The sequence below is a fragment of the Paramormyrops kingsleyae genome, chromosome 1 (genome assembly GCF_048594095.1).
Source record: "Paramormyrops kingsleyae isolate MSU_618 chromosome 1, PKINGS_0.4, whole genome shotgun sequence".
NCBI classification, from domain to species: domain Eukaryota; kingdom Metazoa; phylum Chordata; class Actinopteri; order Osteoglossiformes; family Mormyridae; genus Paramormyrops; species Paramormyrops kingsleyae.
The window spans coordinates 28,265,529-28,277,544 of NC_132797.1; the positions used below are offsets into that span (position 1 = coordinate 28,265,529).

General features: G+C 40.9%; 1 protein-coding gene across 1 annotated transcript; it reads left to right on the forward strand.

Moving 5' to 3' along the window:
- The first annotated feature begins 9,876 nt into the window (after nt 1-9,876).
- On the forward strand, nt 9,877-12,016 carry LOC111850034 (forkhead box C1-A). The gene has a single exon (XM_023823455.2). The coding sequence runs from the start codon at nt 10,150-10,152 to the stop codon at nt 11,572-11,574; it is 1,425 nt and encodes a 474-aa protein (XP_023679223.1). The 5' UTR covers nt 9,877-10,149; the 3' UTR covers nt 11,575-12,016.

A 12,016-nucleotide genomic window follows, 5' to 3' on the forward strand; every position in this document is an offset into this window, starting at 1 on the left:
ATAAGACAAGACAGTGGCACAAATTAAGGCAGTGCAGCGTCAACCAGTGCACAGCTCTGATATTTACAGGTACAAAATGTAGCAGGTCGTGCAGAGATCTGACAGTATATTAATAAAAACAATTGTAAACATGACAATGGAAGAAATGACAAGTAACAATATTGTTACAGACTCAGGGCATGGTGCAGACGGGGAAAGGAAGGAGGTGATCCACTTGCGGTACCGAGATAAGGACAGGGATGGACAGGCCTGACAAATATATTAATAAAATGTAAGATATAAATATATATGTAAGATAAAATCAGTCCAGTCTCTCCTCCTATTGGACAGTTTTCACATTTGGCTTAAGTTATCCAGCTAATTGGGAAATCCTGCTTTGTGGAATACCCCCAAGTAATCACACGCTTCTCAAGTATGAATATGAATGGCAACAACAAAACCAACATGAGTTTAAAGAGCATCAGTGAATTAATGGATAATACAGAAAGCATTGACTTACAATTCTGTGAAAGTATTCTTAACAATAGTATGATTGTATGAGATGTTTAGTGCCCAGAGTAAAAGGCTACTGCTTGATCTCCACAACCAATCATTCATTACACAGCAACCAGACCTACATAGCACATATATGTCTGGCCAGCATCGGTCTATAACGTAAACAAGTTACACCTCAATGATCCATCCGTCTTTTTGTAACCGCTTATCCTATTCAGGGTTCTGGGGCAGGGAACAACCCAGGGTGGGGTGGCAACCCGTCATAGGGCACACTCGCACACCATTCACGCAAACACGCACACCTACAGGCAATTTGGCAACTCCAATTAACCTCAGTATGCTTTTGGACTGGGGGGGCAACTGAAGTACACAGAGGAAACCCCCCCCAACAGCACAGGGAGAACATGCAAACTCTACATGCATGGAACTTGGGTCCCAGGGGTGTGAGGCTAACCACTGCAACACCACACTGCCCTACCTCTGACCGATGTAATACTCAAACCATTTGCTAATTGGGAAAATGTTTATGCAAGGTCAAGGTTTTGGATCTGCAGTGGTTACAACCTCTTTTCAGTCTTCCCGCAATGGCTCTGCTACTTGAAGGCATCCCGCTGGTGCTACACTGCTCCCCTCCCCATGGTCGATTGTCCGTTGGTGGCTGCCAGTGTGCCATCTCCAATTATCAGGGGAGCCATCAGATCCCGAGCTTGTGAGCACTGACACGGCAGAGGAGGCTGGGAGACTGGTGGATCCTGGGCTCCTAGCAGGAGTTGGCATTGCAGGTCCCTCCTCGGGCACCCTTCACCTTATGCGGCTTAGAGGGAACCTGCTGCCCCTCTTGTTCCCCTGGATCAGGTGGCCTCGTGCAACCACTCCAGGTCCCACTGGTACTGGTCCCACTGCTCCTCCACCTCGCAGTGTTCCTTAGCCAGCCAGGCCTCCAGAGCAAGACATGCCCCATCACGGTCATGAAGCGCAGCCTCTGCAGCTATGGCCTCCTGCTCCAGGTGGTGGTCCTCTCACATCCTCTCCATTCTGTGCTACTCCCACTCCATGGACTTGCACAGCAGCTCCGCATCCTCCTCCAGCTCACAGCACCTCTGGGGCAGCTAGGCCTCCAAGCTGCGACACGCCTCCTCGCAGCCGAGTAACTCCACTTCTGCTAACTCAGCCTGCTGCTTCTGATTGTTGAACTATTGTTCCCAGCTGATCAGCAGCTGCTCCAACTTCTGCCACTCCTGCTCTATGGACTCATGCAGCTGCTCCCAGTCCTACTGGTCCCATTCCCACTGATCATCCAGCTCACGGTACTCCTGAGCCAACTGGGTCTCCTGGCTGTCACATGCTTCCTCGTGGCCAAATAGAACAATCTCTGCCTGCTGTCTCTGATGGTTTTGCTTGCAGCTGGGGTATTGCCATGACTCCTTGAGCTGGCAGGCTGAGAGCACTCGATGGCCAGTGAGCAGTCAGAGTCTGCAGTAGCACTCATCTTCCTCATATGCCAATGTTGCCATCTCCCGTGGAGGTCTGGCAGGCTGGCTGGAGCAGTTTGAGAATGCACTGCACAGGTCCAGTGTGCTTCGGAAGGACAGAGCAGCGCCTCCTTCACTGCAGTGCTCTCAGCTCATCTGCTGATAGTTCTGGTGCAGGCCTCTGGGTAAAAGTGTGCAGCACTAACAGAAAAGCTTCCCCTCATACACCCTATGGACGTCTTCTCCACAATACCACTGCCTGTCCCGGTTTGAGGCTCCACAGCTGCCTGCAGGTCTGCCAGGCTGGTGTGGACTGTCAGGGCAATATTCAGTAGAACCCGCTCCAGTAGCACCAATGTGGCCGCTCCTAGAATCCCACTTTTCATATCGATGCAGCACTTGGCAGACCAAGGCATTACAACAGCAGAAGAGATGAAGCGAGACGGTTTCACACAAAGTTGCTCTTTAATTTAACCCTTAATAGGACCCCACAGCAGGCAACAACCACACACCGATATCACATAACGGAGAACCGCAGGGAGGTCGGATGCTGGACAGTAAGGCACACATACAGTGGGTCATTTATACAATGGCTAAAGACATGCCAGGACCAGACCGGGTTCTCATATGACAGGGCCAGGGCACACACGACAACTGGGGACACAACAAGTACTTACAATAGCAATTACATACAGGGCCATACATACTGTAAATGGCTACTTGGGGCCATTCTGCTGGCACTCCAATGCGTTACCTTCAATGGACACAGTACAGCTTGAAATAAAGTTTGACAATTTTGAAACAGTTTACTTTTAGTTTTCATGTTGCCCCGTCCTGTGTCCTGTGTCTTGAGGCAGGAATCTTATAAATTTGTTTAGGTGGTGGTGGAGAAGGCAGCGGTATCTCGCAAAGGGCTTCGCAAAGCTACAGAGAGCCCTGTAGTTTAGTGTATTTTTTCTTGCACCTTGTAAGGACACAGCCTTTAGTATTTGCCTGCCTGCCTCTGTGTTGATTCTAAGCCTTGCTTAAAGCCCAATCTTTCCTCTAAATGTCTGTTTCATTTTCATCACGCTGCTTGTACATTGTGGGTAGGAGGCCTGTCTCGTTTCTCACCCTTTCTTTATACATTTGTACTCATTAGTTTCCTGTGTGATTGTAAAGAGTCTGGCATCCATGCAATTGTGTTACCTCACGCTTTCAGCCTGCTTTGGGTATCCCCAAAGAGGGCTTACAATAGGCTTCATTTTAATCATCAGGTTGTATGTCAGACACTGCTTTTTCGGTTTTTTTTTTCATCTATAACTCACAGTACTGCTAAGATTGTTGCAGGAATTGGTGTTTCAGAACCACTTGCTGAATGGCGCAGTGGAACATTCATCATTTTATCATTGACACACGAGAGAACTTTTATTCCTTAACAAGCCCAGTCAACAAGACCTTTCAGAAAGGTATCATTACATCATAATGCACATCAACACTCGCCATCTGCTCTTTCCACTGACTAAAGCAGTGTGAAATGAAGATGTTGGGGGTGTGCGCTAAGATGGCAATATGATGAAAAATGCGCCGCCCACTCCCAGCCACTGTGCCCCCTGCAGTCTCCTCCCAGTACTATAACATTACCACAGGTGTGCAGAATAAAACAAATTGGAACTTTTGCTTGAACTCATGGTAAAAAAACAAATCCCTCCAAACTTCTTGCCAACTGAGTCAGCACGCTTAATGTTCTCATTAACCACAGGACCAAAACGAGGAAGAAAACATAAGTAGATATTGTGTGTGGCCACTAATTCATACAAACAGAAAGCAAGAGAAATACACCTCAAAAAGTCAGAAGGCTGAGAAGTGACAGCATCGCATGACCTGAAATAATCTTTAAAGACATATCAGAAGAGCAGATGAAGAGGAAGGTTAAGTTCTGCCACAGTGAAACTCCCAACTGCATATCTGCAAAAGCTCAATAGTCTATCACGCTATTAGTATCTTCAATATGCATATTTTGCACATACATATACATATTTTTTCAATTACTTTGTTCTATTTCACTATTTTATTAATTTTTAATTTACCTTTTATTATCCTTAACCTTATTTATTATTTATGGGACTTGTCAGGGAAACTCATGTTATTACCAGCATTTACTGCTGTATGCTGTACAGTTGTGCATTTGATAATTAAAGTTTGATTTGATTTGGTTTGGTTTGTGAAGCAGGAGTAACAGAAGGTGAAAGGCAGACCTCAGAATATGTTTGGTAAACATCTGTGATGCCTTTATATGTGAGGCCTTTACTTCTTTATTAAAGGACAAACCACAATTGTCACAGTGTTTGACTTGAACAGAATCTCTGTTCCTTTCTCTGACCATAATTTATAAGGAATGATGATTGTGTGATCGTGCTGCATTGCTACACAAAAACCCGTCTGATGTGTGGTTTTGCTTTACCCTTTGGTGCTCTGCTAGGAAAATTAAAATCAAGAAATGATATTTATACAGCTGCTGAATACTTCAAACTATTATCCACTTTGTTTTAATAATCTGTGACTGCTGTGCAACAATCCCCTCAGTCCATAAACCACGCCTCTCTACACCGTCTTTGCAGCCCATACAGGTCTGGTAATAATTAAAATATATTCAGCATTGAAAATGAAAATATGTGGCATAGCAGTATCATACAAATGAAAGAGATTTGTTATAATTGTTGAATACCTCATATTACCACATGTGGCAAACAATGTTTTCGTGTGTTGGATTTTTATTTGAATCGCAAAATACACAATGTATTAATTATTGCTAATTCTTAATTTAAATTTCTTATTAAGTTAAATTTCTCGTTTGGAAGTACTAGTTATACAACAATATTAACGTTTTCTGGCGAAACAAAACACATGATGTCGGTTGGGGGAAAAAAAAAATTATATTGCAGACAAGAAATAAAGCTTTTCTCGGACTGGTGACTGTAAGCAGTGATGGCAATTTAGGAGAAGTCCCTTTGAACGCAGGGGGGCAGGCTTTGTCAGGTTTTGCAGTGGCAAAGCTGAAAACTATACACAAACGCTAGTCAACAAATGAATAATTAGGAATACATATTCAGAATACTCCGGGGTTTCAATTTAGCCTAGTATTAGCGACGATTCGATTTTTTTACATACACCTGCTCTACAATTTATTTGAAATTCGAATGCATCTTCTGAAAACACAAAAGAAAATGAACTGTAACTCTAAATAAACAAAACAATGACGTTTTATTAATGTCATGGAACAATTGTAACACTTTCTTCAAATAAATAAAATGATAACGTCTAATGATAATCTTGCGAAATTAAAAAATAAATAAATAAAACGATAAATGTTTACCAAAGCTGTGAGCTAAATTAAAGTGAAACAAAATTAAATTTTTAGACCCAGTATAAGAAAATAAAGTTGCATGTAACTGAAATTAAATCTGTGTATCGAATTTGCCGTGGTAATTCTAGAATTAGCACCAGATGAATATAACTCCCTAAACTTTGTTTGATTTCAATTAAACAAACAATGTTTAATGAGTTATATTCATCTGGTGCTAATTCTAGAATTACCACGGCAAATTCGGCAAATTCGTGTAATTTTTAAATGGATCACAAATTTTGAAAGTGCGGAATCGCTAAATCTTGTAATAGAAATGTGAAACCGCTACTTACATTTTGTGTTTTTTATCACACCCAATTGCCCTGTCACAAAATACGCTATTGCTAGCGTAACGTTACGCGAGTTTAAAAACAAAGTGCCGAAAATGACCTAACCTACATTTCTTGTAGGGTACAACTGATCTATAAATACTTGAAATTCCGAAAAACAGACTGTGAAAATTATCTATTTTTCACATAGGAATAACCTAGAAAAAAACCCTCCATGCATTACTCAGAACATGGGATGCAAAGCTAAAAGAGTATGAACTATATATTTTGGCACTGCACATTCTAAATTTAGATAATATTTCGCTCACAAGCCAAAAATACCAACCAATAATAAAACTTACGATTTTATTAATGTTGTGTTGGATTATAATGATCATAATAATCATAATAATCATAATCGTTCCCAAGCACTTGATAATAAATATGCCTATTTAAAAAGTACGACCGTGTACATGCCAGTCTCTGACGTGAACTCGATTTTGCACGTGAACATTTATAAAAGGCCATTTATATCTACTTAGTCAAAACGTAGTAATTTCTCAAATAAACATAGATTTATATTACTGATTTTTTTCATACATTATATTGGTTACCACAGAACGGTTTGACACATATTGCGAATTACATATTACTTATGAATTAATCGAATCAACATCTTACTTGCGAATTAATCGAATCAACACTGGAGATATTTAAAAGTATATTTATATGTGATTATAATGTACTCCACTTGTTTAGCTATTGCAATGGTTCTCGTATTTCCGCGATGACATGTTGTAGATGATTTAAGAGGCTTAGTTAATCCTTGTATGCCTTTCTACACTGAAAGCTTTCTCCCATTAGCAGAGGATTTCACATATCAACAACAACAGCAGACTAATTTGTCCGTGGACGCATCTTGTTGAAACCGCAGTATGAAATGACACCAGAAGGCGCGTAGCCGTCCGTTTGGCTGACATCGCAGCTTCGAAGAACAGCCGTTAGAGGGCGCTACATGCGTACAAAGCTACTCTGTATCGGACAGGTGGATCGCAGTCAGACCGCTCTGCTCACCGTAAGGACAACGGCGCACTCCTAATATAGACACGAATAATATTATGTGTTCAATGAATATAGTTTTCATTATGTAATATATAGATTAATGTGAACACAATATATACAACTATAAAATATACTAAATATAAATAGTATCTATATATATGTCTAAACTGGTTGACTACTTGAAGTGTTAATTGTAGCACTCTCTGAAAGACATTTAATTTATCTTTTTATGTGTTTATTAAATGCATTTTTCTGTATAATTCCTGTCTTTTGGTTTGGCGATTGTAGTATGTAAATTCCCTCTGTGCTTAATTTAATTTAAGCTCTCCTGAACGCGAACCGCTTTAACATCGGGTTTGATGTACCGACAAAGAACAAGCTGTTGTTTAGCTAAAACTGTCGCTTTCTTTGCAATCCCAGTCACTAACTGCCGTGAATAGACGAGAAACAGCCACACAGTCAACCAGAAAGTGTGTCTTAGCCTGCTGTATAATATCTGATATATTTATGCGATTAAGCTGCGCGAAAATAATACTTGTTTGTATTTTGTTATATGTTCAGTCTATTTAAAACATTGGCCGCTCGCAATTAATTTATGTGACCATCTGTATTTTAAATTGCTTCGATACTTTTCCACAGTAAAACAAGAAATTTATTGGAAAAACTACACATGCAGAAGTACCATGCAGTTGTATATCGGAATTGCCCTAAATAAACAACAGCCTGCCTTTTAATCTGCTATTAAGGTCCACCCGCACTCACTTGCAAGAGGAGCGACAGATGTAAGAGAGTATGACTATGACGTTGGTTATTTAACAGGTAATTTGCATAAATATGTTGACATTTAATTTGCCAAACAATTTCGCACTTGTACGTTGAAGTGTTTTGGAGAGTATATCCGTGTATTTTGTTTTTAAATTATATGAGCTTTTCGCCAGAACATGGATAGGATACTTAAGTTATTTCTGTCTGCTATGGGTAATTACTTGAGGTCATCAGATAAAACAGACATAAACTTGCAGACTGAAGTACCTCAGAAGTGTTTTGATGTTAAATGTTTGTTTTGAGGTGATACTGATTCCACTTGAGGTTTTTCCTTTGCGCATTACGGAATAAAACCTATGCTGATAATCTTCTTGTGACCATCTAAGATATATCACCCATTTACTGGTCAAAATACTATAGTAAATCTAAGCTTGCGATTCGGGAAAGCTAACAGCCAACACGTTATTAATTCAAACATATCATATTTACAATTCAGTATTCCTCACAGTAGCCTAACAGCAGTAGTAGCATTTTTGTAGCAGTAGCGATAGCAGTGCAGTACTACTACTACTACTACTACTACTACTACTAATAATAATAATAATAATAATAATAGGCAACTAAACATTTTCTTTGTGACTTCAGTAAATAGTAATGTGAAATAACGAACAATGACGGAAGAAATAGCATTTGAGACACGACTCCTAAATGATTAAAATAACACAGAGCGCAGAACACCAAATGACGAAATAATTCATGTGAATGGCGTTAAATCACGACGTTTTATCGCAATCAGCAAGAAAGTATTATTAATTCATACTGCATAATTACAATTCCAAATTACGATCAATTTCTCTGCCCACAATCAACATCATAGAAAATATTAGTTGCTATGCTTTTCAATCTTTTGTCTGATTTTAAATGTCAGAAATCCAGTAAAAAGCAAATATAAATTGTGCGTAATTATAAAACAAATGTAACCATGGAACGAAATACCATAGTTTATCATTTAGAAATACAATAAAAGTTGTAACATTACATGTATGAATCTCTACAGAGTTAAATCTACCTAATATGGTACATACTATATTTCAATAACCTGAGGGAATTTTTTTCAGAAGTGTTTAAAATATAGTAATCTTGATTCAAACTATTTATTTACAAGACAGTTAATAAAACAATTAGCATTTGTGTTGTAGATGTCAATGTTTTATTTTGAAAAGCGCGTAAAACACCCAAATCCGCATCCATCCATCCAGAACATGGTCGCGGTCTATAATAATAATATCGGACATTTTTTGATATTATACAATTATATAATTTTTGAAACGCCATAAGAACCTTAAGCTATACTTTCATATTTTAGATATTGATTAAATATAAACATCCGGTAAACATTCTAATTATCATGAAGTTATTTCCAAGCAAATAAACCCGTTTGTTTTGGAAAACAAAAGTGAAAAATTTGGATTATGCTATTTACACCTTTTGACTGAGAATGACACCTGCAAGTTTTTTGGAATCCGTTTGGTTCACGGAGGAAAGTCCCTTTGACACCTTCACACGTCGGAACATTCTCACACCTTGTTCTTTTTCTGCCAAATGATTCTAATTTAACAGTAATTAGATTTCGTATTCCGCCCATTCCTACTGCACGCGGTGCACTGGGTCTCCCGCGCGCTTTGATCTCGTGTTGGTGTTGATTGAAACATTTAACTCCATCTTATGTTAATAAACCTTGGAGTAATCTTCTAAACTGCGGGACATAAACAAAGAAAGAGTCTGCATACGGGATGCTCTCCGATTATGAAAAAGGGAATTTAATAAAGAAAAATGGACGAGAATGAATTATTTACTTTGCAGTTCATTTGTTTGCGTGACATACATCCCCTATCATTAAAGTATTATATCTGGCTAAATAACCTACATTTAGGTTTAGGTTTTTTAAATAGTATAATGAGTATAATCATTTAAATGAATGTGCATGCAAAGCGTTTTACTGAGAGATTTGTTGCTCAACAAATGATTAATGAATTATGAAATGCATAGTTTATATTTTTTTTATTTGTGTTATTTATGTTATTTATTTATTTATTGTAAAACCCCATGTCAAACAAACATACGTATCTCATTGAGCGCACATCTTGGGTAGACAGTACGATTTGTCGTACTGACAAAACACAATAGATAAGACATATATTCAATTTACAGTAGAATCAGTATTCAGAATCAGTAAACTAAGTTTGCTAGAATTTCTGAACAACGCACATTCATTTCAGTAATTGGTATAAACTGAAGTGGGCTGGCATTTCCTAACACCTCGTTTTTCCGAGGAGTGTGTGTGGCCGTAAGGAGAAAAGCGTCCCTCCAACTTTTCCAGACTCGCCAATTGGATGCCGTGGTCTGTTGGGGAGGAGCCTTCAAGCAGTGAAGGGAAAGAAAAAGTAACTGCGTAAAAACTCCCCTCCAGTGACGGATGCTCAAAGTTCACGAGTTCTCCAATGTTGCTTTCAGGAGACAGAGGCGGCGACTGCTGAAATCTTACTGACGCTTTTCAACTTTTTTTAGGCTTTACGCTAACAGGAGCCTTATTTTTCTATTCAGAGTTACATATAGTGGGGGAAAAAACTGGAGACACGCTACCTTTGACTTTGGAAGTTTCGCTCTGGTTAAGCAATACGGAACTGTGGAGAGAAAAAAAATGCAGGCGCGCTACTCCGTCTCCAGCCCGAATTCACTGGGCGTAGTGCCCTACATTAGCGGCGACCAAAGTTACTACAGAGCAGCCGGCGGTGGGTATACTGGAATGCCAGCCCCAATGAGCATGTACTCTCACCCGGCCCACGACCAGTACCCTGCCAGCATGGCTCGAGCTTATGGACCGTACACACCTCAACCTCAGCCGAAGGATATGGTCAAACCGCCGTACAGTTACATCGCCCTCATCACCATGGCTATCCAGAACTCGCCGGACAAGAAGGTAACCCTCAACGGGATATACCAGTTCATTATGGAACGCTTTCCATTTTACAGAGACAACAAGCAGGGCTGGCAGAACAGTATTAGACACAACTTGTCGCTCAACGAGTGCTTCGTCAAAGTGCCCCGCGATGACAAGAAGCCTGGGAAGGGCAGCTATTGGACTCTGGATCCCGATTCCTACAACATGTTCGAGAACGGGAGTTTTCTGAGGCGACGGAGGCGCTTCAAAAAGAAGGACGCGCAGAAGGAAAAGGATGACAGGGACAGGCAGGGTAAGGAGCCGACAGCCCGGCAGCAGAGTCGGGAATCCGAGCAGCCAGCACAGGCTTCCCAGCCGGTCAGAATTCAGGACATAAAGACCGAGAACGGGACGTCGACACCTCCGCAGGCCGTGTCCCCCACCTTGAGCACAGTGCCAAAAATCGAAAGCCCTGACAGCAGCAGTAGCATGTCCACCGGCAGCCCGCACAGCATCCCGTCCAATCGATCCATCAGCCTGGAAAACTCTGAACATCATCATCACAGCCAGGCCCCAGCCCAGGGATTCAGCGTGGACAACATCATGACCTCCCTCCGAGGGTCCCCTCAGGGCTCAACCGAACTAAATTCAGCCACCCTCATTGCCTCTTCCAGGACAGGTATAACCCCTTCTATGTCTCTGAACTATTCTCCAAATCCTACGTCTGTTTATAGCCCGCCCTGTAACCAAAACGCTATATCCAATAGCTCGAACGCGACCTACCATTGCAATATGCAAGCGATGAGTTTATATGCCGGGGATAGGTCGGCGCACCTAGAACCTACAACCACCGTGGACGACACATTGCCCGACTACTCGATCACCACCACCACGTCCTCATTGACCCACGGCAATCTAAGTTCGGGTCAGGACGGTCACCACCCACACCAAGGGCGGCTCGCTTCGTGGTACCTGAACCAGGCGGGAGACCTGAGCCACCTCGGTGCCACTTACCCCGCGCAGCAGCAGAACTTCCACTCCGTCCGCGAGATGTTCGAATCCCAAAGAATTGGCTTAAATAACTCCCCGGTGAACGGAAATAGTAGTTGTCAAATGTCTTTTCCCTCTACACAGTCCATCTACCGTACATCGGGGGCTTTTGTCTACGATTGCAGCAAGTTCTGACCAAGATATTTCCATTTTCTCCTCCATTTTCTCGCTGTTTTTCAGTCAGCCCAAAATTCCTTTACTCGTACCCCTTCATGGACTAAAATGATTCTGAGAGACAAAAGCGTTATCTTGGTTTGTAAAGGACAGTGTTACTCCGAATAACACGTAAGTTTCTTCTCGCTTTTGAGAGCTATGTTTTTAAAAGATTATGTTAAAACAATCAAGCTTTCACTGACTGTTTATTAAGTGTAAATGCCATTTAGTAATTTATTTAAAAATGTAGCTGGATGTTGTGGACCAAACACCAAAACGTGTCAAGATTGAACTGCCTTAATTGTCCAAAACTTCCGTTATTAAAAGGGAACTTGTATATTGAAATATTCTTTCAATTTTGTCTTTTTTGAAAGTTTTCTGAAGGCATTGCAATGTTTCTTTAATAAATGGCCATTCTATTTGA